The sequence below is a fragment of the Saccopteryx bilineata genome, chromosome 9, assembly GCF_036850765.1.
Source record: "Saccopteryx bilineata isolate mSacBil1 chromosome 9, mSacBil1_pri_phased_curated, whole genome shotgun sequence".
Lineage (NCBI taxonomy): Eukaryota > Metazoa > Chordata > Mammalia > Chiroptera > Emballonuridae > Saccopteryx > Saccopteryx bilineata.
Window position 1 is genome coordinate 94,850,350 of NC_089498.1, and position 27,307 is coordinate 94,877,656.

The window sequence follows — 27,307 nt, forward strand, 5'->3', positions numbered from 1 at the left end:
AACTTAACACATTTGTACCAGGACCTGCTGAATTTACTAAATCTTACCAAGAATGTATCTATATATAAAAAGATAACTTTTTTGTCATTTTTTAACCCCTCTTTTTTATGAATTCTAAAAAGCATAACTCAAAAAATGTAACATAAAAATGTTTTTAATGTCAGAATAAATTTAATTTTGTGTATTTATTTTATTTAATTGCCATAAAAGCATGCTTGGACTTTATATATTTTTCTTTAATACTTGACTTAACTATTCTAACATATTTCTCAGAAATTTGTATATAGTGTGCCTACAATTACTTATAGGATTTTAAATGTGCCCCAACTTCAAAAAGTTTGAGAACCACTGATCTAAATGCACAGGAACAATGGACAGGGCTGGCTTGAAATCCTTTCAGTAAAGAAGTTCTGTTCCTGGGATGAACTACCCACCAGACCTGCTTAGGAATTGTACTCTATCACTGCACCCTTTCTCATCCACACCAGTCAAATTAAAAAGGTTTTTAGGCCCTGGCCGGTTGGCTCAGTGGTAGAGCGTCGGCCTAGCGTGTGGAGGACCCAGGTTCGATTCCCGGCCAGGGCACACAGGAGAAGCGCCCATTTGCTTCTCCACCCCTCCGCCGCGCCTTCCTCTCTGTCTCTCTCTTCCCCTCCCGCAGCCGAGGCTCCATTGGAACAAAGATGGCCCGGGCGCCGGGGATGGCTCTGTGACCTCTGCCTCAGGTGCTAGAGTGGCTCTGGTTGCAACATGGCGACGCCCAGGATGGGCAGAGCATCGCCCCCTGGTGGGCAGAGCGTCGCCCCTGGTGGGCGTGCCGGGTGGATCCCGGTCGGGCACATGCGGGAGTCTGTCTGACTGTCTCTCCCTGTTTCCAGCTTCAGAAAAATGCAAAAAAAAAAAAAAGGTTTTTAGATTTTGTTATGTTTGCCAGCCTTTTAATGTTTGCCATCATTTTGCCGGAGCTGTGGTATTGGTCAAATAAGTTTGTAAATATGATATATATGTTTGCTCGCTTATAGTTTGTATTGGGTGTGGGGGACAGGCTGTAAGCAGGTAGGGTCATTATAGCCTAAGACTTAGTTTTAAGACTAAGCTTTTCCCCACACCTTTGACTATTGCATGATAGGGGTGGTGTACTCTCATGAGGAATCCCGTTTATGCCTTAGATAAGTGGCTTTGTATCAGAGACTTCCTTATTTGTATATTGGCTTAAAGGTTTGGATTTCTTCACTATAAAATGGGGCAGACCAGAGCTTGCTCTCTTGCTCAGTTCCTGAAACTCACATTGCAGGAGAGCAGAGAAAGGCCACGTGGAGGAGAGGAGAAGCAGCCAAGATGGCGGAGTGTTGAAGAAGCCAGTTTGTGCAGAGTTTGTGCAGGGAGGAGATGGGAAACAGAGGTGAATAAGGCTGGTGAGGTACAAACCTTTGATTCTAGGAAACTTGGATAAGTCAGTGGCTTTGGGAGCCCTGAATGGAAAGGAAAGTGTTTTCCCACTGTGTGTATTTCTTGCCCTCTGGGTGCAAGCCAGGATAAAGATGATAGCCCACCAGGTCTTAGCTCTGTTGTTTCATTACCGTCTGTCCGAATCAAATGCAAACCTGCATGGGCCAGACGGCTGTGATGGTGGCCGTGGCTACTGGCTTTACCTGTGGTGACACAGTGGGCAAAACATCCATCTGGAACACTGAAGTTACTGCTTCAGTTCCGGTCACGATACATGGTAGAAGCTAGGAGTCCATGCTTCCAGGCTCCTCTTCACTTTCTTTCTCTAAAATCAATAAATAAAATTAAAAAAAAAATTTTTTTGTATTTTTCTGAAGTTGGAAATAGGGAGGCAGTCAGACAGACTCCTGCATGCACCCGACCGGGATCCACCCGGCACGCCCACCAGGGGGCAATGCTCTGCCCATCTGGGGCGTCGCCCTGTTGCAACCAGAGCCATTCCAGCGCCTGAGGCCGAGGCCACAGAGCTATCCCCAGTGCCCGGGCCAACTTTGCTCCAATGGAGCCTTGGCTGCGGGAGGGGAAGAGAGAGACAGAGAGAGGAGTGGAGAAGCAGATGGGCACCTCTCCTGTGTGCCCTGGAGAATCGAACCTGAGACTCCTGCACACCAGGCTGATGCTCTACCACTGAGCCAACTGACCAGGGCCCTTTCAAAAAAATTTTTACAAGTGTTTTGTCATTCCAAATAGACTTTGACACAGGGGAGCCAAGCCCAGTCTTTGACCCACAAAGCCTGGCCGCCTGCGCTCAATCCTCAGTGGCAGCAACTGGCCCTCCCCACTCCCGCCAAACCAGCAGGCGGGCAGGGAGCTGGGCCAGAGAGCATGGGCATACAGGCTTGACTGGGCTGTGCCCTTGCATGGTGAGCTGAATCTTGCGCTGATAGCCCTAGGAAGGACCTTCCATTTTTGTGAATGAAAGAAACAGCCAGCCTAGATGGACGGGGTCCAGCTGCTCTTTGTTGTTGGAGACTGCAAGCTGACAGGGTCCTTGTGGTTTAGATTTTTGGGGGATGGAGGTGTGAAGGACTGGCAGTAAGTAGACAGTATGCCCAACCCCCACCTCACTAGCTTGCTTAAGTTGCTAAAGGCTAAGTTTTTCCCCACACCTGCTTGTTAGCTGTGGTGCAGGAGTATTTCTACTTCTCCCATCCCCACTAGTTTAAGTTGCTAGAGGCAATTTACATGCCCTTCCTCTCACACTTTGTTTGTTCTGCTGTTGGTTGATTTCAGTATGTATGCTGGGGGGATTCTGGTTTACGCCTTAAATGGATTTCTGTTTATACCTCAGATGTGTGACTTTGTATCAGAGACTTCCTTATTTGCATATGGCTCTCCACTTATAACAAAGCAGACAGGAGGCTTTGCTTTGCTCTGGCTCACCATCAGCTTGCAGAGTCCTCCAAATTCTACCCTTTTTTCTGAGTTTATTTCTTCATTTTGCACCATTCTCACTCAGGACCTGGAAAATTACTTGCTGTGCTGATCCATGGCACTTTGTCACCTGCCCCTCTACCCCAAAAGGGAAGTTGGAACAGCTTTGCCCAGGCGATGAACACGTGGCCCTGCACAGCCAGTGACAGAAGCAGTCCCTGGAGGACCTCTGGACAGAAGCTGAAACACAGATCCAAGGTCTTCGGTCCTCTGAGACGAAGCTCAGGGTCTAGTCTGCCACCTGGTTCCCCACACTGCTGCTATGTGCAGGTGTGGACTTTCTTCCTTTCTTTTCTTTCCCTTTCTTTTCCTTTTCTTTCCTTTCTTATCTTTTCTTTTTTTGTTTTGTTTTGTTTTTTTTGCATTTTTCTGAAGCTGGAAACAGGGAGAGACAGTCAGACAGACTCCCGCATGCGCCCGACCGGGATCATCCCGGCACGCCCACCAGGGGGCGACGCTCTGCCCACCAGGGGGCGATGCTCTGCCCATCCTGGGCGTCGCCATGTTGCGACCAGAGCCACTCTAGCGCCTGGGGCAGAGGCCACAGAGCCATCCCCAGCGCCCGGGCCATCTTTGCTCCAATGGAGCCTCGCTGTGGGAGGGGAAGAGAGAGACAGAGAAGAAAGCGCGGTGGAGGGGTGGAGAAGCAAATGGGCGCTTCTCCTGTGTGCCCTGGCCGGGAATCGAACCCGGGTCCTCCGCACGCTAGGCCGACGCTCTACCGCTGAGCCAACCGGCCAGGGCATCTTTTCTAATAATGAAGATGAGAGTTTCTGTTTAAAGTGTTAGTAGTCGTATCCCAGCTGGTGCCATTAATTAATATAAAACTGAGACTGGAGACCATAAATTTGAAGATGAAGATGATAAGCTGCTGCCAACAAACTTTTCTTTTACAACAACATTTATTTGAAAAGGAAAATAAACAGCCCTGGCTGGATGGCTTGGTTGGTTAGAGCTTTGTCCTGAAGTGCAGAGGTTGCCGGTTGGATCCCCAATCAGGGCACATACTGTTTCTCTATCTCTCCCTTCCTCTCTTTCTCTCTCTAAAAAAAAAATCAATAAAAAAAATTATTAAGAGCCTGACCTGCTCCACCCCCCACCTCTTTCTCTTTCTCCTCTCTCTAAAGCCAATAAATAAAATCTATTTCTCCTTTAAAAACATTTTATTCATTTTAGAGAGAAAAGAAAGAGAGAGAAAAGGGGTGCGGAGCAGGAAGCATCAACTCCCATATGTGCCTTGACCAGGCAAGCCCAGGGTTTCCAACTGTCGACCTCAGCATTCCAGGTCGACCCTTTTTCCACTGCACCACCACAGGTCAGGTGAATAAATAAAATCTTTTTTAAAAAAAGAAACTTTGAAACAAACATTTTTTTTAACCAAGTAGTATAATGTAATGATATTTAATCAAGTAATGTAACTGTTTGAAAAAATGTAAGGTATTTTCCCCCACTGAGGAAGAAGGAAGGGGCGTAACCACGAAGTGTGGAACAGCAAAAGCTTTATTTAGTACAGCACATCCCACTCGACAAGGTTCTCTGGTCCCAGGGGACAGAGGCCAGGGAAGTCGCATGGGGTGACCCGTGTGGGGGATATTTAAAGGGTCTCTAAGGTGCTTGAGCTACTATGACGTGGCAAAATCTCACCGGCTGATGGACAGTCGCTCTTTTCCAAGAACTCCTGGGAAGTTTCTTTTGGTGTGCTTGGTTGTGGGCGGCTCTAGCCAAAGTTCCCAGGTCTGAGTTCCTCACGTGACCTTCCCCATTGCTGACCACCCTACATTCTAACCTTTTGTGTTAATTAGGGGCGCCGCTTATTCATCTGGCTACTTCTTGCTGATTAGGGGCATCATGGGGAGGGGGAGATTGGAAGGTGGTGGCTTTGAGGGAACTCGGGAGGAACATCTGTTAGACCAGGAGTTGAGAAACTTCGTGGATGCAGTTCTGTAAGAATTTTTTAAAAAGAGGAGTAATAGGGGAATTTGCAGGGTCCAGCCTTTTGGTGAGCCAGAGATGGGTAGGCCCAGTGGTTCTGTCTGTCAGTGGTCCTGTATGGGGGCAAGCTTGAGGCAAAACTGCATGTCAGGAGTGGCGTACAAAGGGGAAAAGAAGGGGTCCCATCCACTCCCATAACTGAGACCCATGAGGTAACTAGAGGTCCAGAGTGTGATGGCAAAACAGAGAAGGCAGCTCCCATATCCACAAGAAATGAGATGGATTTACCCATTCTTGCAGCATTATCCTGGGTTCAGCGTGGGTGAGGATGATGGGGGTCTCCAAGACCAGGCTGTGTCAGCCATCCATGAGGTCTAGGAGTTCAAATGATGGGTCCGTCTGGTTAGCTTGGCCTCCCATCTGAGTGTCTCATCCTCCGCATAGAGACGCTGAGGAAAATCCTGTTGCCCAAAGGGGGCAATTGCTCCACCAGTGACCAGGCTGCTTGCAGTTAGGGCAGGGTTCAGTGGGCAGCCATGAGCAGGGGCACTGCTGGGACCAGTGACCCTGCTTGCCACACTTAAAGTAAGTGCCTGGTGAGGATCCTCTTTGCCGCCTGGACTTGGGTCGGGCACTTCCTGTGCCTTGCCCCAGTTGCTCTAATAGCCTCAGGGCTGCCACAAGAGCCTGGGTTTGGAGCGTTACCTCTGCTGCATGCGGGCCTGGTGAACAGCCTTGGCCTGTTTCTACTAGCTGGGACCATTAAAAACTTTAAATGCCATGTTCACAGGTCTCAGCTAGGGATTTTGGGATTAGAATATGAGGATGTGGGCTCCTAGGGAGCCCGGCACCCAGATCCAGCCGAAAATGCTGGAGCCAGAGGCAGGACAGGGCCAATTGCTGGTGGAGGGTGACTTGATGGAGGAGGGGCTTAAGAACACAGTGGAGAAGGGAGGGGCCCCTGGCCAGCAGGGGAGAAGAAAGAGAGGTTGGTATTTGCAGGTGAATGAGAAACAGTATTTTACAAAGGGAGGGGAGGGGACTCTCTGGAGGGAAGAGACCCGAGTGAAAGAGGTCCGCAGAGGGACCAGAGAGGGGTCCCAAGAGAGGGGCGCCCCTGAGGGTCAGGCAGGAGGGGGAGAGAGTTGGGAGTTGGGCAAAGGAGGAAAAATTAGGAGCGGAAGTTTTAGGTGAGGTTTCTCTGGCCAAAAAAGGCCTGCGTGTAGAACAGGAGGCACAGAAATTAGTATGGGAGCGCTAATACTAGAGGCCCTGATATAAGGGATCTCCAACCAGTTCCCAGTTCTTTGGCAATAGTTAAATTGGAGAAGGCATTAAAACTGAACGTCCCTTCAGGAGGCCACCTGGTCTGATTATCCAATGAGTTCTGTGGCCTAGCCACAGCGGAGAAGACCAGTTTCTTCTTCTTTAGGGAGGGAGAGATTTCGGATAAGGCAACCCAGTAGTGTTTTTGGATCAGGTTTAGATTCCTGTGCCCCCACGGCCATCCTCAGTTCTCGGAGTGGTCAGAGTTGAGCATTGGTGTCCCACAACTCAATCTCTGGCCACCGGATGGATAGATAAAGTGGATGGGCTTGGGCCTTCTCCACGGGCACACACGCACTCGGAACCAAACGGAAATTACTTCCCTGACGCAGCTGCGGTTTCGGACAGGGAGTCTCGGCAGAAAGAACTGAGGGGAGGCTAGAGGCAGGGGACGTACTGCACCGTGTGCCAAAGTTGATGGAAGGTCGGAGGTTCTGGTTCTTTCTCGGAGGGGAAGGGGAAAGGAGCGGTCCTTGTGGACTTTTAACTCCTGGGTTTCGGCACCAAATGTAAGGTATTTTCCCCACTAAGGAAGAAGGAAGGGGTGTAGCCATGAAGTGTGGAATAATGAAAGTTTTATTTAGTACAGTGCATCCCACCCAATGAGGTTCTCTGGTCCTGGGGACAGAGGCCAGGGAAATCACATAGAGTGACCGCATGGGGGATATTTAAAGGGTCTCTAGGGTGGTCGAGCTAATATGACATGGTGAAATCTCACTGGCTGATGGAGGTGTTGCTCTTTTCCCAAGGACTCCTGGGAAGTTTCTTCTGGCGTGCTTGGTTGTGGGCGGCTCTAGCCAAAGTTCCCAGGTCTGAGTTCCTCACGTGACCTTCGCCATTGCTGACCACCTTACAAAAAGGAAATTTTAAACTATTGAATAGAGCAAAGTGAAGGTTTCCTCTACTAGGATAGCCTCTGAATAAAATTCACATGTATGTGGCTTTCTAACTATTGGAAGTTTGGTACCAGACTGAACAGTGGTCTAAGCCAAAATTTTCTCTTTAGTGTTTAGAAGCTCTGAACATGTTTTCCTTGAAATTAAAAAATACAAACATGTTATGTTCATAATTCTGGTTCTTTTCCTGCATTGTACCAGCTTAAGCTCCCACTTCCAGGAGGAGGCCCTCTTCTGGGGCAGCTTCTGTTCTCACCTGGGACATCACTGCTGGGTACCATTTTTCACATCTTCAGTCTTCGTAGCCATGCCAACTGTTTTCAAAGGCAAGAGAGCCAATTAAGAGATGGAACTGGGACCCATATACCTCACTCTGTCCTAGGAGCTAGAAGGTCTTAGTCACCATCAGTGAAAAGGTAGAATATTGTAAACTCCACCCATTCCTAGTGGAAAAACTGGTTCTCCAAGTACTGTGTGGTGGATGGGGACAGCTTCAGATCCTCACTGTGGAAAATTCCAATGTTGATCATTAGACGTTAACATATTAATATTTTACTAATGTGTTAAGAACTTGAAGGTAAGTAATAGCTCTTAAGACTTTATATGTCAAATTATAGGATGTTTTAAGCCTGGCTGGGTAGCTCAGTTGGTTTAAGAGCATGTCTTAATATGCCAAGGCTATGGGTTCTATTCCCAGTCAGGGCACATACAGGTATCAACCAATGAATGCATAAATAAGGGGAACAACAAATCAATGTTCCTCTCTCTCTAAAAGTCAATCAATAAAAAAAAATTTTTTTTATTTTGTTTTTTAACTAGTATTTAAAGTTTACATTACAGGAAAAAAATTAACACTATTTACTTTTTAATGATTTTTCCCACTGTTTACTATACTTAAACTTCAATGGTTCACATTTCTTGAAGGTTCTTGTTAATTCTCTTTTGTAGTCTGATAGAATACTACACTAGCCCCTTTGTTGGTAAAACTGCCTAACAAATGACTACAGGTGTGTTGTGTTTTTTTTTAATTAACTACTGCAGTGGAGACAACAAAGACTGTCAGCTTGGGCTGCATCTGAATCTATTTAATGATAAACTTCTAGAAACCATCCACATTCATAGTCACATTCAATGTTAACAAAACACAAAACTAAGGCCGGCTTAAATGTATTTTTTTTTTTAAGGGAGAGGAGGGGATATAGTGAGACAGACTCCAGCATGCACCCGACCGGGATCCATCTGGCAACCCCATCTGGGGCTGATGCTGGAATCAACCAAGCTATCTTCAGTGCCCAGGGCGAGGCTCAGACCAACAGAGCCACTGGCTGTGAGAGGGGAAGAAAGAGAGAAGGGGGAGAGGAAGAAGAGAAGCAGATGGTCACTTCTTATGCGTGCCCTGACAGGGGAGTGAACCCAGGACATCCTCATTCACTATCCACTGAGCCAACTGGCCAGGACAATTCTTTCTAATCATAGTGTCTTTGACCTCTTTTTTTCATATTTAGTTTATTGATTTTAAAGAGAAGGGAAAGATCAATCTGTTCCTGTATGTGCCCTAACCAATGATCGAACCTGCAACCTCTGCTTTGGGATGATGCTCTAACCAACTAAATTATCTGACCAGAGCCTCTTTGGTCTCTTGAGTCACTGTTTTTAGTCTCTCAACTTCATTCAGTGCCAGAAAAAAATTTTTTTATTCTATTAGTGCCAAATAATTCTCCTTATCAGACATTAATCTTATTATAACTAACATATAAAGATGTAGATAAACAAGTTACATAGACATTTCTTGGGATGAGAGCCACTGGTTCTAGATTAAGAAACCCTTTCCATAAATTATACTCTAATGTAAAATCCAGGTATAATCCTGGCCAGGTAGCTTAGTTGGTTAGAGCATCAACTGGATATTGTAAGGTTGTGGTTTTGACCTGTCAGGACACATATAAGAAGCAACCAATGAATGCAGGAATAAGAGGAACAACAAATCTATGTCTTTTTTTCTCTCTAAAATTTTTTTTTAATTGCTAAAATCTGGGTACATATTTGACTTCATTGGCTCAGTTTAATCATTAAAAAATGCAAATAGAAATTTATGGCTGTGGCAAATCTGTTTCTGACACTGCCGACCTAACATCCCGATCTAAGAAAGTTGTCTACCCCATCACTCTACATCTTAGACATTTTGTGTTTTCAAACACAGGTCAATCAATACGCAAAATATTTAACATCTATTTATTTTTCCTATTCCTTGTCCCTACCATGATGTCAGCCATTTGAGGCAAAAGCTTTGCATTATCTATTCAGAACCCCCAGTTCCTGAAAAAGTGCCAGAACTGTAGTGAGGTCAAAATGTAACTATAGTAAATCAATGTTGAATCAGTAAATAAATACTGAAACTGGAAATATCAAAGTTCATGCTACCTGCCACCAATTCAGTCAAATAAGTAGAGGCAAGGGTTATATTCCAAATTGTCTCAACCCCTTATCCCCTACCCAACCTTTTTATAAGGGGAAGAAAAGGGTAGGTGAGGATTTTGAAATTTCAAGGGAGTTAATCAGATCATAGTCAAAGTTAACTGGATCACAATCAGCTGGCAGTCTGTCCTTGGAGTACAAAGGCTTTGCTTGCAATCTCCTGAAGCACAAAAATGGATGCTTGCAGATCTCATGCGGCATAAAAGTGTATTATTTTCAGTCCCCTGGGGCACAAAGATGGATCACTTGCAGACCTCATTAAGTCATGTAGGCCTGTTCAGGTAGGTATCCCAGTCCCTGAAATAAATAAAGCTTTTACTTGCATTAACCATTATGCCCACTGACCATAGCCAAGGCCACTATTACTTAAGCTAAAACTTTAACTCTCGAGCTCCTACTATGAAAATATTTTGAAAGTTGTAAAATCAGTATCTATTAAGCCTTCCTCAGTTAGCTGGAGCATGATCCTGATACACCAAGGTTGTAGATTCGATCCTGGGTCAGGGCACATACAAGAATCCATCAGTGAATGCATAAATCGGTGGAACAACAAATCAATGTTTCTCTTTTTTCCTCTGATTAAAATCAATAAAAAATGCCCTGGCAGGGTAGCTTGGTTAGTTAGAGCACTGTCCCAAAGTGCTGAGGTTGCTGGTTTGATCCTGTCAGGGCACATACAGGAACAGATAGATGTTCATGTCTTTCTCCTGCTCTCTCCCTTCCTCTCCCTGAAATCAATAAAATAAAATGAACACTTAATAAAAAGTTTTTAAAAGTCAATAAAAATAAGTTAAAAAATAAATCTAAAAATTACAAATATTAAATTTAAAAAGTATGATACACATACTACATGTATAGCTATACCAACTTTTCAATAATTGGCACCCTAGTGAAAAGAGAATGTACAATTACTGACACAAAATATCTAAATATTATCATATTCATAAAAATCACACACATGCACACCAAATACATATATTTTAAATAATGTGTACAAAGTCTGTGAACATACCAAAAACAATTGAATTGTACATAAATTAAATAATTGTATAGTGGGTGAATTATATCTCAACAAAGATGTTTTTAAATCACATTAACTGGGGTGGTGAACATATAATACAATAAACAGATGATGAATTATAAAATTGTACACCTGAAACATAATTTTATTAACCTGTGTCACCCCAATAAATTCAATAAAAATAAACCACATGCAGTTTAATGCTGAGTATGGTGGTGAAGAGCCCACTCTGTGTAAACTGAAGTTGAAAAAAAAAAATGAAGAAGAAAAATGAATGGGTCCTGAAGCCGGCAGCCACTTCCAGCCATGCTTCACTTCCTTTTTTCATTCTGAAATTAGGTGATGAGGGTCCCCCTTCAAGGTTGTCAGGATGACTTGAGGTAACATGTGGGAAGTCCTGGAAAAGAGCACCCAGGTAGAATCACCCACTAAGGCAGGGGTCGGGAACCTATGGATTGCGAGCCAGATGTGGCTCTTTTGATGGCTGCATCTGGCTCACAGACAAATCTTTAATAAAAAAAGAAAATGTTAAAAATATAAAACATTCCCATGTATTACAATACATTGATTTCCTACCGCTTGTGTTCATGGTTGCGGGTGGCTGGAGCCAATCATAGCTGTCCCCCAGGACACCAAATTTTTATTGGATAATGCGTAAGGTGCACGGTCCGTTGTATGGCTCTCACGGAATTACATTTTAAAATATGTGGCGTTCATGGCTCTCTCAGCCAAAAAGGTTCCCGACCCCTGCACTAAGGCTTCTGTCGCCCACGTGTCCTTGAGGAGTGCTAGCCTGAGGGAAGACATGTCACCAAATATTCTCGCAAGGGCTGTGCTTGGGAATAAGGGAGTGGCCTGAAATGGCGGCAGTGGGACAGAGACATCATAAAGGTTTATTTGTTGTTGACCTTGAAGTGCCTGCAGAGAATGAAGGAGAGGTGGGTCCAAGAGGTTCTCCAATCCTAAGGCTAGGGCCGAGGAGCCTGGCGGAGGGGACCGCAGTGACAGTGGCCGGGAAGCAAGGCAGAGCTCCAAGCGGAGCGGAGGGAAAGGGTTGACAAGATGCGGCGCCGCCGCATCTCAGGCCGCGAACCCTCAGGCTCGCACAGGTCCCGGCTCTTAGCAGTGTCCGCCTCGCGCCCTGCTCTGGGCTCCCTGGCTGCGCTATTCCCTCCACCCAGTTCTAAGCTGCGTTACTGAGTACTACGACCTCCATAAGAACTGAACAATCCCTGCGGCACCAACGCAAGAACGAATGAACCAGAACCTGACCGAGACCTGAGGGCCCAGCAAGCCGAAAGCAGCGGCCAAGAAAGGCGGAAGTGGCTCCTTGACAGACACCCTGGTGAGTCGAGTAGCCAATTGGCGTCCAGAGGGACGGGATCACCCCCACCTTGAATAACAAGCCCCGCCCACACCGCCCGAATCTAGGTGGCTTCACCCACGGCCCGCCTCAGCGGTCGACCTTACGTGGTGATTGGGTGGAAACCCATGGTCTTTCTCCGATTGGTTGTTCTGGCTCGATAGGAAGGGTGGGTCATGAATGGCGGGTCATGAATGGCCTCTAGAAAGGGGCCTCCTGGAAGAAGAGAGGCATTCCAGAAGGCCAGAATCCGTCAAAGGGAGCCGGGCCTTCACTCCAGACTCGAGAGTAGGGTGGCTGTCGTACGGATCCCAGTGTTCCCTTTCCTGAGCTCCCCAACGTCGTTAGTGTGTCCCCTGGTGCAGGAGGCTCTGAGGTCCCGCAGCGCGAAGGGCCAAGGCCAAGTCCCGGGAGAGTAAGCCCTGGTCCCTCAGCCACCACCCTTCAGAGGGCGGGCCTTACACGTCTCGTAGCCCGCTCACCTTTTCTCACCTCGGTCAGGCGACCTTCCCCATCTCACGCGGGCCGCAGAGGGGGCCTAGGGCCGATCGGCGCTCCGCATCCTTAGGGACCCCGAGGAATGGGCGTGGAGTGTGTCACAGGGCTGTCATCTCGGGAGCCCTGCTGTCCCCGGACGTCTAGACTGCGCCACAAACTATGCTGGCTTGCAGGAGCGAAGGCGAACTGCTGAGGGTTCACACCGCAGGGGCAGAACCAGGGCTTTGGAGCAAACAGAACCCAAATACCCCCCCTCCACTTGCCCCCCCCCCCCGTTCCCGGTTATTTTGTCTTCATTAATACTGAACATCACATTCAAGGAGCCATTAGGACTCAGGCACACCCCAACTCTTCCCTGAAATCGCTGCCCCTTTTCTAGAAATTCGCCACCCTCTGAGATCCACCTACCAGGCTAAAAACCCCTTAAAAGCTCCCTGACTTCCTACGTGGGGGAGAAGGTATATTTAGGTTACGAGCTCACCCTTCTCTGATCCAAGAATTAAGTTTCTACTCTGCTTTACCATACTCAGTCTCATTCTATTAGCGCTGAGCAGAAGAACCGTCGTGTGGGTCCCTAGCCCCAAAAGGGTTCGCAACAAAGGGCAAAAAGAGCAAGGGGACTCCTGAGAGTGACAGAGCCCAGGAAGTAGGTCAAGATGAGAGGCCTCAGAAAAGAGATTCCCTCTGCCCTTCCTCTGGTTCTCTCACAAATGGGGTATTTTTCCTCCTGCACCAAGGTCCTCAAAATAGACTGTCTCATCTTTTACCTATGCCTGTGACATTCACTCCATTGTAGAAGGGAGGGAAAATACTCAAGTTGTGCTCTCACTATATGCCAGAAAAGGTATAAGCCACTTCCCTTTCTCCTGATCTCTGTTCTGTCTTAGATTGTCCTGTGTCGCCTGACCAGGCTGAGGCGCAGTGGATAGAGCGTTCCGCTGGGATGCGGAGAACCCATGTGGGAGACCCTGAGGTTGCCAGCTTGAGCGCGGGCTCATCTGGTTTGAGCAAAGCTGACCAGCTTGAGCCCAAGGTCGCTGGCTCGAGCAAGGGGTTACTCGGTCTGCTGAAGGCCCGCGGTCAAGGCACATATGAGAAAGCAATCAATGAACAACTAAGGTGTCACAACGAAAAACTAATGATTGATGCTTCTCATTTCTTCGTTCCTGTTTGCCTGTCTGTCTGTCCCTGTCTATCCCTCTCTCTGACTTTTTTTCTCTCTCTCTGTAAAAAAAAAGAGAAAAAAAAGATTGTCCTGTGTCATTAGCTTTCCTCAGGGAATAATGGCATTTAGGATATAGCTGTGTTCTTCACAGAGCAATAGGTAGTGTTTGGAGAAGGAGAAAGCACAGTGTGGGAGCATGGGGAGCTGTGGGGTGATTGATGTGATCAGAGCACAGAGTCTTGGGTGTGAGTGCTGAGTTTCAGGATGCATTCTTGGCAACAGACTGCCCTCCTTCCACACAAGGAGTGTTTTTTCTATTCTTTGCAGTGCTGAGTCCAGAAGAGAAAGTATTCAGAGCTGGATCTAGCAGTTTTCTTTCTCTCCACAATGTTTTTTTTGTGTGTTTGTTTTTTGTTTTTTTTTAGTGAGGGAGACAGACAGGAAGGGAGATGAGAAGTACCAACCCACTTTAATTGTTCATTGATTGTTTTCTCATATGTGCTTTGACTGGGGGGCTCCAGCTGAGCTAGTGACCCCTTGCTCAAGCCAGCAAGCTTTGTACTCAAGCCAGTGACCATGGGGTCATGGCTATGATTCCACACTCAAGGCAGTGACCCCATGCTCAAGCCAGATGAGCTCATGCTCAAGCTGATGACCTGAGGGTTTCCAACCTGGGTCCTCAGTGTCCCCGGTCAATGCTCTATCCACTCTGCCACCACCTGATCAAGGCAGTAAATATTTCTGTAAAGCCAGTAGCCGCGGCCACCATCACAGCCGCCTGGCCCATGCAGGTTTGCATTTGATTCTGACAGACAGTAATGAAACAATGGAGCCAAGAACTGGTGGGCCATTACCTTTAATCCTAGCTCGTACCTGGCAGATGAGAAATACACACAGTGGGAAAACACTTCCCTTTCCATTCAGTGCTCCCAAAGCCACTGACTCATCTGAGTATTCCTAGCATCAAAGGCCCCACCAGCCTTATTCACCTCTGTTCCCTATCTCCTCTCTGCACAAACTCTGCATAAACAGGCTTCTTCTTCAGCACTCCACCATCTTAGCTGCCTCTCCTCTGCAATGCTGATGACAGGATCTGAGCAAGCTTGCCCCCCGGTCTGCCTCATTTTATAGTGTAGAAATTAAAGCCTTTAAGCCAGTATACAAATAAGGAAGTCTCTAATACAAAGCCACTTCTCTGAGGCATAAATGGGATTCCTCATAAGAGTACACCACCCCACATCATGCAACAGTCAAAGGTGTGGGGAAAAGCTTAGTTTTGAGATCTTAGTATAAGAAGGATGTTGAAAAGATTTTAGTATTAAAAGGGTGGGAAAGTCTATAATGACTTTGCCAGCTTACAGCCTGTCTCCCACACTCCATGCAAACTATAAGCGAACAAACCTATATATCATATTTACAAACTTATTTGACCTACAACTTCTTAATATGTAAAGCTTCTAAAGCTTTCTCTACTGAGTTTCATGGTTATTTATAAGTACTGGGTTTAATATCTAAGAAGACAAGTTCATTACCCTGGAAACTGACTTTACACCACTCCGGTGTGGAAGGCATTGCTGTCCACCACAGAGTGTGCAGACAGCCCTTGGGCCCTCTAAGAGGGAAGAGACATAGTACTCTGCCTTGGTGTACCTACACCTACAGCCAGCTTTAGTAAAAAGAGATGAGATGATGCCCTACCACTATGCTTGCAGAAGTTACAGATAGCTGGGCTCCCCTTTCCTGGTTTTGGCCCAGGCTTAACCTGTTCCCTACCTTGGACCAGTGTCAATAGCACCTGAATCAGATGAAGTTTTCTTTCTATTTGTTCAAGGTGATATACTACCTGGTGATAATGGGGATGGGAGTTGATAGGTCCCTGGATTAGGCAGAAGCTGTAGGGCAAAAGCACTAGTCCTTCTGGAGAAGTGGATCTGAAGTCTTTTTCAGACTTCATGGAAATTTTCCAAAGCAAATATGGCACTTGGGACTTAAAGGGTCCCCTTCCTACAAAGACCTGCTTTCTTGCTGCTTACTTCCACTAGGGCCTGATAGGGCAGAAGAACTCTAGGGCTGTGGAGTCTAGAAACTTTGGCTGCGTTCCCATAGTGTGACTTTCTCTCCTCTGGAATTTTGTTTTCCCATGGGGGGGTCTCTCTCATGATGACCCCCTTTCTCTCATGCTGCAGATCTCACTGTGTGTGTATCAGAGCCATTCTCAACTTCAGTAGCAGCTCCTGTGAACAGAACTGACTAATCAGATGTCATCAGACCACAACCATTCAAAGCAGGCTGGGTCATGATAAGTGAACTTTATAGACAAGTGAACAGTAAGTCAGTTGCACAAGTGCACATAGCAAGTACCTAACAGAGCCTGCATTTGACTCCCAAGTATGTGGCTATTAACATTTTTTCCGAATCTTGAGATTAACAAACATGCCACACACCAGGCTTGAGAGGCATTCATTCCTTAAGTTTTGAGGAATGACCTAGGGGTGGCCCTAAGCCCATGAAGCATCTCCACCCGATACCTCAAAGACAAATCCCGAGCCTGGCCTGTGGTGGCATAGTGGATAAAGCATCGACCTGGAAATCCTGAGGTTGCCGGTTCGAAACCCTGGGCTTGCCTGGTCGGAGCTCATGTGGGGGTTGATGCTTCCAGCTCCCCCCCCCCCTGTTCTTTCTCTGTCTCTCCTCTCTCTTTCTCTCTGTCTCTCCCTCTCCTCTCTAGAATGAATAAAAAAAAAAAGACAAATCCCATCATTACTCCATTTTAGGGGAGAAGGAACTAAATGGAGCTCAGAATGAGGAAGGAGCTACTTGAGATCAAAACTTCATCTGATTCAGGTGCTAGCTCTGCCAGAAAGCAAGTGGCAGAGCTGGGCTTCAAATCCAGCTCTTTCTGGCCTCAGAGCCTCTGGTCAAACTCTGTGCAGAGGTTGAATCTTGACAATGGAGCGCCATGGAAAATTTTCATGAAGAGATGCAGCAAGTTTGAACAAGGAAGGCCCTCCCCTTTCTTGTTTCACCTGAATCCTCCCTGCCCTGCCTTTCAGGCCTTGGCCTATCTGTTCCCTACCTCCCAGCACTGGGAGCATCTGATGGCTTTTTGTCCTCACTGATCCATCAAATATTGGTCCACAAACTAGCCCCCTACATGGAAGGCAGGAGGAGACTGACAACATAGGCAGACCACTCCAGACTGGTAGGTGGCAGGTTTAGCAAGCAAAGGAACTTACAGGCCAGGCTTGGTTTGGGCAACCACAGGAGGAGTAAATATCTGAATATACCCACCAGAATCTTAAAAGTATATATAGAGATCTTAATGGGTTTCAGTCTACATAGTCCAGACATTCTCAACAATACCTTACTCTCTTAAGGTTTAGTATTAGCCCTGATAATTATTTTATTTATTTATTTTTAATTATTAAAATTTTTTTTTCATTGATTTGAGTGAGAGAGAGGGAAAGGGAGAGCGAGAGAGAAACATCAACTCATGGTTTCACTTAGTTGTTTCATTTTGTTGTGTATTCAGTCACTGATTGCTTCTCCTTCAGTGTACCAGTTGACACTTTATCTACTGAAGCACCCAGTCAGGGCCTATTTATTTTTTTGTAATGCAAGTATCTGACTTAAGTCTTTTTTTTTTTTTTTTTAAGATTTTTTAAATTTATTCATTTTAGAGAGAGGAAACAGAGAGAGGGAGGAGCAGAAAGCATCAATTCCCATATGTGCCTCGACTAGGCAAGCCTGGGGTTTTGAACTGGCGACCTCAGCATTCCAGGTCGACGCTTTACCCACTGTGCCACCACAGGTCAGAGAAGTCTTTTTATTTTTTATTATTTTTTAAATTTTATTTAGAAAATAAAACAATGGGGCAACATTGTGACTTAAGTTGTTTTTGGTTTTTTTTAATGTATTGATTTTAGCGAAAGAGGGAGGGAGAGAGAGAGAGAGACAAGAACAGTGATCTGTTCCTGTATGTGCCCTGACCAGGGATCAAACCAGCAACCTTGATGCTCTGCTTTAACCAACCAAGCTATCTGTCTAGGCCCTAGACTCTAGCAGGGGTCCTCAAACTTTTTACACAGGGGGCCAGTTCACTGTCCCTCAGACCATTGGAGGGCCGCCACATACAGTGCTCCTCTCACTGACCACCAGTGAAAGAGGTGCCCCTTCAGGAAGTGCAGTGGGGCCGGATAAATGGCCTCAGGGGGCCGCATGCCGCCTACAGGCTGTAGTTTGGGGATGCTTGCCTAGGGCGTGATTTAGGATTTGATTGCCCAGGTATGAGGTATCCATTTCAAAGAGGGCTATCTCAAGTAAACACATTGACAGTCATATAGATAAAGAGTTTGATAAAGACTAGATAAAGAGCCAAACTACCTTCCCCCACTGAATCTTCTTTGCTTTAGAAATCTTGGGTGATTTCAATAACTGGCCATTAGGGCCACTTGTTTTTCTGTCTCTTCCTGGACTTTAAATTCCCACTCTAATGTTTTTAATTCACCAATCAAGTGGGAGCCCATGCCTGACCTGTGGTGGTGCAGTGGATAGAGAGAGCACCGCCCTAGAATGTTAAAGTCACTGGTTAGAAACCCTGGGCTTGCCCTGTCAAGGCACATACAACAAGCAACCAATGAACAGCTCAAGTGAAGCAACTTCTTTTTGTTCCCCGCTCTGACTCCTGTAAAATCAATAAATAAAATCATAAAAAAGAAAATGGGAGCTCATGAAACTCTAGGCTCCCATATCAAACCCCAATAAATATAGAACCCCAGGCCCATGTGTTCCCTTACTTCCTCTTTCTGCAACCTTGTCGAGTGGCCCTAAGAATGCTATGTAATTTCCAGGTCCTGTGAGTAATACATTTTTTTTTAAGTTTCCTTTTTTTTCCCTGAGAGAGACAGAGATAGAGAGAGGGACAGATAGGAACAGACAGGAAGGGAGAGAGATTAGAAGCATCAATTCTTCGTTGTGGCACCTCAGTTGTTCATTGATTGATTTCTCATATGTGCCTTGACCAGGGGGCTACAACAGATGGAGTGACTCCTTGTTCAAGCCAGCAACCTTGGGCTCAAGCTGGTGAGCCTTGCTCAAACCAGATGAGTCCATGCTCAAGCTGGTGACCTCGGGATTTTGAACCTGGGTCCTCCATGTCCCAGTCTGACGCTCCATCCACAGTGCCACCGCCTGGTCAGGCTTTTTTAAGTTTCTTGATAGTTATTGTTGAAGGGCATATTGCAATCATAATGAGAACCACAAGGGCTGGTGCAGCCATAACATTGGTTATTGATAATCTGAGATCAGTACAAAATACACAAGGTCATATCCTTGGAACAGTTCCCACTGTGGGGCCAGTAGGCAGAGAATACATTTCAAGAGCAAGGGAGGAGGTGCAGAGGCTTAGACTGCCTGAGTCTAGCTTGAGGGTCAACCAGCAGTCACATCCTCTTGATTACCATGTCCAATAACAATTCAATCAAAGTCTAACTATTGGTGTCCATAGCTGGGCATTGGAAATAAGGGAGGCAATGTTCTTGCCTTTGGTTAGTCACTATGCAGTGGGGAAAGCAGTGAACAGAGAGAAATTGGGTGAGGGGGCTCCATAATAGAAAGGCCTGGGGTCATCCAGGGCCAAGGGCATAGGCTAAAGTTATGTGGAATGAGAGGCAAGAGGAGAGTTGGACAACAGTGCCTGAGGCAGGCATGGGGGTTCGCAGAGGAAGGCAGCCCCTATCCTGGAGCTGGTGTCCTCCTGTGCTCACCCCCCAGGAAGTAGGGGAGAAAGCTAAGGCTGAGGCTGGGTGCTTTCTGAGCTGCTCCAGCTGTCCATCTCCCTGCGTTAGTTAGGTGTCGTGGCCTGGTCAGAGGGTGGACAATCCTGCAGGTGCTGTCAACCCCAGTCTTCCCCTCAATGAACATTCAGACTACAGAAAAGGAAACAAGACTACTGAGCCAATGGAGCTTCAAGGCCAGTCCCTTACTCCATGTCAACTCAACTATCCCCAGGATACCCCACACAGAAGTCCTAGAATCCCCTCTGCTGACACAAGAACCCAGAAACACTCCGTCTCTTCCAGCATACCTCAGGGCTTCTCTTTTAGGTGAGCAGAAGAAGTTGAAAGTCCCCTTCTCCTCAAGAGAAAGGTCTGAGGTTCTGCTCAACTCTTTGCCCCCCCCCCCCCCCCCCCCCAGTTTCTGAGCTGGCCCTCAGGCCCCTAGGAGCTCTCTTTGTGCTGAATGTGGCAGGGCTAGCCATCTACTGAAGAGCAAATGGGAAAGAAAGAGCTTCAGGAGTCTTACAGAGTCTGACCAGTTTCCTCCTGTCTGAAGGTATTGTTGCCCGAGGCAGGGCTGCTGGGTTTAAAGAGCTGGAACCCACAGAGCTGAACACAGACAGCTCCAGCCTCCTCAGATCTGCTCTGTGCACCCTGCTCTCAGGTGAGCTCAGGAAAATGAACTCTCAAGTGAGCAGGCAACTGCTAGCTAGGACTTCATGTTGCTAGGTGGGGTTGGGGCAGAGGGGTGGACCAGCCTGAGGAAGGGGTGGTGGTGCATGGGTATTCTTGGTAAAGGGGTATGCTTTTAGGTGTTTGAGAACTGGAGGGTGGCTACTCTGTGACCACTGTCATATGGATGATGGGTTGGGGGCTGGAGGAAACAGGAGCCAGCCTTTGGCTAAAATATATATATAAATTGGTCCTGGCCAGGAAGCTTGATTGGTTGGTTCGAGCATTATCCTGATATGCAAAGGTTGTGGGTTTGATCTCCAGTCAGGGCACATACAAGATCGATGTTTCTGACTCTCTCTCCCTTCCTCTCTCTCTAAAACGAATGCATTAAAAAGAAAAGAAAAAGAATATATAGCCTGACCAGGCGGTGGTACAGTGAATAGACTGTCAGACTGGGACCCAGGTTCAAAACCTCGAGGTTGCTTGCTTGAGTGTGGGATCATAGACATGACCTAGTAGTCGCTGGTTTGAAGCCCAAGGTCGCTGGCTTGAGCCCAAGGTCACTGTAGCTCGCCTCTCCATCAAGGCACAGATGAGAAAGCAATCATTGAACAACTATGGTGCTGCAACGAAGAACTGATGCTTCTCATCTCTTTCCTTTCCTGTTTGTCTGTCCCTATCTGTCCTTCTCTCTGTCTCTGTCACATACACACACACACACACACACACACACACACACACAAAATATATATATATAATGGAGTTGCAACCCTTATGATCCAGGACTTCCAGGGTTGTGAAAGATGTAGAGAGGCAGACTAGTCTGAAAGGTCAGCTTCAGAGACTGCTTTAAAAGGACAAATACCCACCTTCAGAAGCAGCAGTGCTCTAGGCCCTCCCTTCTATGGCAACAGTATATATGTATTTATTATCACAACATGTTTTAGTACTGACTGTGTGCTAGGTACTGTTCTTAGGCTTGACATATTAACTTATTTAATTCAGGCATAACCTAATAAGGTTGCTAATATAATTATCCTCATTTTTACGAGACACAGAAGCACAGAGAGGTTAAGTAACCTGCTGAGTCACACAGCTGTTAAGTGGCTGAGAGTGGATTAGACTTCCTCCAGCTAGCCACAGCCAATAATGATAACCAAGAATAACAATGGCTTCTTTCTTTATTGAAATTTTATTTATTGATTATAATGGAGAGAAGAGGGAGCAGAAGTATCAACTCATAATTGCTTCAGTTTATTTGTTCACTATATGTGCCCTGACCCAGTAAGCCCATGGTTTTGAACCAGTGACCTCAGCGTTACAGGTCGATGCTTTATCCACTACATCATCACCACAGGCCAGGCAACAATGGCTTTAACATGGAACACTAACAATCCCTCTGCAATCTTACAGCTAAAATATGCATAAATTTGAGATGGGTTTTATTGCCAGAGTATAGCCACCCTAGGCATCAGCTCGCACCCTAAAGAGAAAGAAGAAACGAGTGATGTCCCAGCCACCAGCGAGGTTCCTCCAAGTGGCAGTCTGTACTAGGAAATGGAATTTTGGGCTACTGGAGCAGTCCTCCCAACTCCCTGATAAACTGCTGGCTCCTCTGCCCAGGTCAGGCCTGGGTGCACCGTTCCTAGAGGCTATCCTGGAATTCAGCCAAGTACCCCAGGCCCAGACCTTTGGGAAAAATAGCCCAGGGCCTAACACCTTGCCCTTTTTGTGGGATTAGGAAGGCAGGTATCAAAGCCCGAATTAGTAGTACACCTGAAACTAATATAATATCAAATGTAAACTGTAACTGAAAAAAATAGCCCTGGCTGGATAGCTCAGTTGGTTAGAGCATCATCCCAAAGCACAGAGGTTGCCGATTCAATCCCCTGTCAGTGCACATACAAGAACAGATCAATGTTCCTGTCTCTTTCTCTCTCCCTTCCTCTCTCTCTAAAACCAATAAAAATAAAAAAATTAAAAATAGCCTGACCTGTGGTGGCGCAGTGGGATAAAGCGTTGACCTGGAACACTGAGGTCGCCGGTTCGAAACCCTGGGCTTGCCTGGTCAAGGCACATATGGGAGTTGATGCTTCCTGCTCCTCCCCCTTCTCTCTCTCTCTGTCTCTCTCTCTCACTCTTCTCTCTGTAAAAAAAAAAAAAAAAAAAAAAATCAATAAATAAAATATTAAAAAAAAAAAAAAGAGTTGATGCAAAAAATAAAAAAACCTGACCGGTGGGGGCGTAGTGGATAAGGTATCAACCTGGGATGTTGAGGTCCCAGGTTCAAGCCCTGAGGTGACCAGTTTGAGCACAGGCTCATAGACATGACCCCGTGGTCACTGGTGTGAGCCCAAAGGTTGCTGGCTTGAAGCCTAAGGTCACTTGCTTGAAACCCAAGGTCACTGGCTTGAGCCCAAGGTTGCTGGCTTGAGCAAGGGTTCACTGGCTCAGCTGGACCCCCTGATCAAGTCATATATGAGAAAGCAATCAATGAACAACTAAGGTGCCACAACGAATAATTGATGCTTCTCATCTCTTTCTTTTCCTGTCTCTCTGTCTCTATTTGTGCCTCTCTCTCTCTCTCTTTCTCTATCTAAAAAAGTCTGAGTTAGAACATAAGTCCTGTTCAACCAACCTTGGGTGGATCAGGCATCTGACTATAGATTTTAACAAAGCATTGTAGGTACTTACTATGCCAAGGAACTATTCTAAGCACTTAATTAGTATCAGTCAATTCATATAACTCCACAAGACACTACTATTATCATCTCTAAATGAGGACACAAACGTTATTAATTTTCCCAAGGCTGCCTCACAAGCAAACGCACCCTTGGGAGTGGCACACTTGCTCACCCACCAGACAGGTAGAGGCCGCCTAACCCCAACCCTATGCCCTCCCCTACAGCCCTAGGCCACAGCTGTGACATGGAGGGAGTGACCTGGGGCCTTCTCCTAGCGCTGGCTGGTAAGTCCTCCTTGAGGTGACTCTACTGCCGCTCACATACCCACTACAGCAGTGAAGACCTGGGCTACATCTCTCAAAAGGGGTCTGGTGTCGAATGAATGTGTTTTCCTTTACACTGTCGATTTAAAGAGAAATGATAGCATAGGAAATAATAGTATTGGTAAGAATGGATATTGCAAAAGTTATCCTGGGAGATTTAATTCGGGAAAACTGCAGCCATCTGTTGGTGTGAAGAGAAAAGTGTGCCCCAGTTTTATAGGAAGCAGAGGGTCAGTGGGTCTGTGTCTGAAGCATCTCAGGAGAGGGTAAAGAAGTACAAACACAGCATCGCTTTTCGAGTGTAAGAAAGAATGGCAGGAAGCCTGAGAAATCTCAGCAAGGGCTGTGAGTGAGGGGGCAAAGGCTGAGGGATGGAAGACAGAATCTCAGCATCACCGGGGCGGGTGGGGGAAGTTGTGAGGAAGGGAGTCGGCCCCAGGGTGCCTCCCAGTGAGGCTGCTTGTCCTTGCCCTTTGGGCTGAGGTCTGCCTGGTGATTGGTGTTGAGATGAGTGTCATGAATTGTTACCCAACGTGTCTGCTTCTTCCACCCAGGCCTGCCTGCCTTGGAAGCCAATGACCTGGTTGGTGAGTTGCCCCCAAAAGAACTACTCCTGCTGTCCGCCTTTTCCCTGTAAGACTCCACATCCTGCCTCCTCGTTCTGGCCCATATTTATTTTTTCCTTTCCTGCAGATAAAGACAGTCCCTTCTACTACGGTAAGAGTTGTTATCCCTCACTCCACCCCTTCCCTTGCCTATGTTGGATATCTTTGCTAGAGTTTGATGAGGGGTGATTTGGAGCCCAATGTGGGCCTGGAGAGGGTGAGGAAGGAAGTGCAGGGTGGGCTGGGACTGGAGATTAAAGAGCCAGTGTGGTCAATTTAAGAAAGACCAAAAGGCCAACATGCAATCCAGTGTTTGAAGGAACCTCCTTCCAGCAAGGAAGGAAGGCACCCCATTATATTAGGGAAGACTTCTAGGGCAGGTGTGAGAGTCAGTGGGCACAGGTATCTCACAGGAACCTTCCTTTCCCTCGCACCTGCCTTCCCCAGCACCTGATTGCTTGCTGCCCTGTGACCCCCCCCCCCCCAAAGCACACCTGCACTGTCCTCCAATATCCCCATCTGCCACTGAGCTTCCTCCTCACACTCCAATGAAATGCCGCCTTCCAGAATAGCCTTCCTTGATCACCCTTTAAACCCCCTTCTTTCTCTCCGCCTGGAATGTAAGTGTAACTGCACAAGCAGGTGCTCATAAAAGTCTTCTGAGTGAGCGCTGGGGCGGAGCCAGGCTAGCGCCAGCTCTCTCTCTGCGCTCTTAGACTGGGAAGGTCTGCAGCTGGGCGGCATGATCAGCGCCGGGCTCCTGTGCATCGCGGGACTCCTGTTCGCCCTAAGTGAGCTGCGGGGCTGGCAGGATGGGGGTTGGGGGAGGGCATGTGAGAAGCGGGTTGGCCCAGGGTCCCCAGGCCCTTTGCCTTGATGTCTCTTCCTCTGACAGGTAGCAAATGCAAGTGCAAGTACGGTCAGAAGCAGAGGTGAGACAGGGTCCCCACCGTGTGCACCTCAAGCTGGGCAGATAATTTTGGGGTTAAGTCCTGCAACTTGAAGAAAGAGGAGTTTCTTGGCTGCTCACTGAGCTCGCAGTGGGATTATTCACGGATAATCAACCCTGAAGGAGCCCTGAATCAGGGAAAGCGCTGACCCTTGGTATTGTTTAAAATAACAGAAGAGGCCCTGGCTGGTTGGCTCAGCGGTAGAGCGTCAGCCTGGCATGCAGGAGTCCTGGGTTCGATTCCCGGCCAGGGCACACAGGAGAGGCACCCATTTGCTTCTCACCCCTTCCCCTCTCCTTCCTCTCTGTCTCTCTCTTCCTCTCCCGCAGCCAGGGCTCCATTGGAGCAAAGTTGGCCTGGGCGCTGAGGATGGCTGTGGCCTCTGCCTCAGGCGCTAGAATGGCTCTGGACGCAACAGAGTGACACCCCAGATGGGCAGAGCATCACCCCCTGGTGGGCATGCCGGGTGGATCCCAGTTGGGCGCATGCGGGAGTCTGTCTGACTGCCTCCCCGTTTCCAGCTTCGGAAAAATGAAGAAAAAAAAATAACAGAAGAAAAGCAAGACAGCTGGGGACCATCCTGGGAGGAACACCAGGAGTCTTGGGGCAGATGGACAGATGGTCCAAGGGTACTAATCTGATGTGTTCCTTTCTTAGCCCCTTACCTGAGAAAGCTGTTCCATTCATCACCTCAGGTGGGACAGGCTTCTTTTATATTTATTTATTTATTTACTTACTTACTTACTTAATTTTTTGAGACAGGCTTCTTTGAGAGGCTTCCAGGCACTCACTCAGGGCTGCCATATAATTTGAGAGGAAAAAAATTATATGCTCTGACACTGATCAGTTGGCTCAGTGGTAGAGCGTTGGCCCAGCATGTGGAAGTCCCGGGTTTGATTCTGGGTCAGGGCACAGGAGAAGTGACCATCTGCTTCACCACCCCTCTGCCTCCCGTTCCCTCTCTCTCTCTTTCTTTCTCTCTCTCTCTTTCTTTCTTACCCTCCTACAGCCATGGCTCGATTGGTTAGAGTGGGTTGAGCACCTCAGGTGCTAAAATTAGCTCGGTAGTGAGCATGGCCCCAGATGGGCAAAGCATCAGCTCCAGTTGGGAGTTGCCTGGTGGATCCTGGTTGGGGTGCATGTGGGATTCTGTCTATCTCCCCTGATATGCCATGTGTAAGATGGGACTTCCCTGAGCCAGCATGGCCTTGGGTTTGCCAGAGGCTGAGGGGGGTGTCTGTGCAATAGCCATGCTTGTGAGGACATGACTCTTACTCTCTCCACAGGCTCTGCTAGCACCTGCTGACCATGGGACCAGCTTCATGGCATTCGCAGAGCCAGCTCCCATGCTGTTCCCTTCCCACATGGGGACCTTTCTCTCCAAGGGTTGGCCCTTAGGCTCCTTTCTGATTCAGAGGCTGTCCAAACCTTTTTCTAAATTAAACTGGTCTCACTCCTCCCTTGGTCTTGTGATCATCTGAGGGGATGGGCAGAAATGCTGACATGTTGTTCAGGAAAACCTAGGCCCTCAGCAGCTAAGGTGTCAGGAGTGGGGCATCAATTGCTAATGTTTCCTGTAACAGTGTCTGTCCTAAGGTGCAATCCCAGCATGTCCCCCACTTTGGGAACTTTCTGGTAATTGATCTTCTGCCCCCTTGCCTTATCCATTTACTGTTTGAGACACATCAGTATTATATCAAAGGACCTTATAATTTCCACACTTTGCCTAAAGACCCCAGAAGTCCCAATGAGCCAGATATCCATGACATCATGTAACCTAGGATGATCCCCAGTGGCTCTCCCTCCACAAAGACCTCCTTCACTCAATGAATGCTCTCTTCGGCTCACACAGCCCAGAAAATGCAGCAATTCCTCCACTGACCCACTTGGGTAAAACCCTAGATAATGCTCAGACCAACCCATGGACCCCCCCACCCTAGGTAACATCCAGAGTCTCCAGTATAAGCTACATCCCAAGAAGCTCCATATAGTGCACTTTATTTATTTATTTTTTAATGTATTGCCTGTCCAGTGGTGGTGCAGTGGATAGAGCATTGACCTAGGATGCTGAGATCCCAGGTTCAAAACCCCAAGGTCACCAGCTTGAGCGTGGGCTCATCCAGTTTTCAGGTTTACCATCTTGAGCATGGGATTGTTGGCATAATCTCAAGGTGGGTGGCTTGAAGCCCAAGGTCACTGGTTTGAGCAAGGGGTCACTGGCTCAGTTGGAATCCCCAGGTCAAGGCACATATGAGAAGCAATCAATGAACAACTAAAGTGATGCAATTATGAGTTGATGCTTCTCATCTCTCTCCCTTGCTGTCTCTCCCCCTTCCTGCTTCTGTCTGTCTCACAAAACAAAACAAAACAAAAAAAACAAAACTGATTTTAGCAAGAGAGAGAAGGGAGGGAGAGCGAGAGAAATATCGATTTGTTGTTCCACCTATTCATTGGTTGATTCTTTTTTAAACAGGTGATTTTATTTATTGATTTTAGAGAGAGAACAGAGAGAGAAAGGCAGGGGAGGAGTGGGAAACATCACATTGTAGTAGCTTCTTCTTGTATGTGCCTTGATAGGGCAAACCCGAGGTTTTGAACTGGCAATCTCAGATTCCAAGTCGACACTTTATCCACTGTGTCACCACAGGTCAGGCCATTGGTGCCCTGTCCAGGA

At 47.1% G+C, this 27,307-nt stretch overlaps 1 protein-coding gene and 1 long non-coding RNA gene across 4 annotated transcripts; one reads left to right on the plus strand and one right to left on the minus strand.

The window, feature by feature from the left end:
• Positions 1-6,766: 6,766 nt before the first annotated feature.
• On the minus strand, positions 6,767-11,934 carry LOC136313308 (uncharacterized). 2 transcript variants are annotated; one of them, XR_010727125.1, is made up of 4 exons: positions 11,502-11,934; positions 10,251-10,300; positions 7,354-7,411; positions 6,767-7,050 (listed from the first exon to the last, which is right to left on the minus strand). It is a non-coding gene; the product is annotated as an uncharacterized lncRNA (long non-coding RNA). The 2 variants fall into 2 exon arrangements; XR_010727126.1 differs by having other exon boundaries at positions 11,866-11,919.
• An 8,023-nt stretch (positions 11,935-19,957) lies between these two features.
• FXYD4 (FXYD domain containing ion transport regulator 4) lies at positions 19,958-26,072 on the plus strand. Of its 2 annotated transcripts, none has more exons than XR_010727124.1 (8): positions 19,958-20,060; positions 22,980-23,039; positions 23,633-23,665; positions 23,772-23,795; positions 24,400-24,474; positions 24,579-24,615; positions 25,155-25,328; positions 25,920-26,027. XR_010727124.1 is itself a non-coding variant. In XM_066243561.1 (8 exons), the coding sequence occupies exons 2-8, from the start codon at positions 23,000-23,002 to the stop codon at positions 25,937-25,939; spliced, it is 267 nt and encodes an 88-aa protein (XP_066099658.1). In that variant the 5' UTR covers positions 19,963-20,060; positions 22,980-22,999; the 3' UTR covers positions 25,940-26,072. The 2 variants fall into 2 exon arrangements, 1 of the variants encoding a protein (XP_066099658.1); XM_066243561.1 differs by having other exon boundaries at positions 19,963-20,060; positions 25,291-25,328; positions 25,920-26,072.
• The last annotated feature ends 1,235 nt before the right edge of the window (positions 26,073-27,307 follow it).

Coding starts and splice junctions, on each gene's coding strand:
- FXYD4 (XM_066243561.1), top strand. CDS start 23,000: ATGGAGGGAGTGACCTGGGGCCTTCTCCTAGCGCTGGCTG. Junction 23,040..23,632: donor CCTTCTCCTAGCGCTGGCTG/GTAAGTCCTCCT, acceptor TCTTCCACCCAG/GCCTGCCTGCCTTGGAAGCC. Junction 23,796..24,399: donor AGACAGTCCCTTCTACTACG/GTAAGAGTTGTT, acceptor CTGCGCTCTTAG/ACTGGGAAGGTCTGCAGCTG.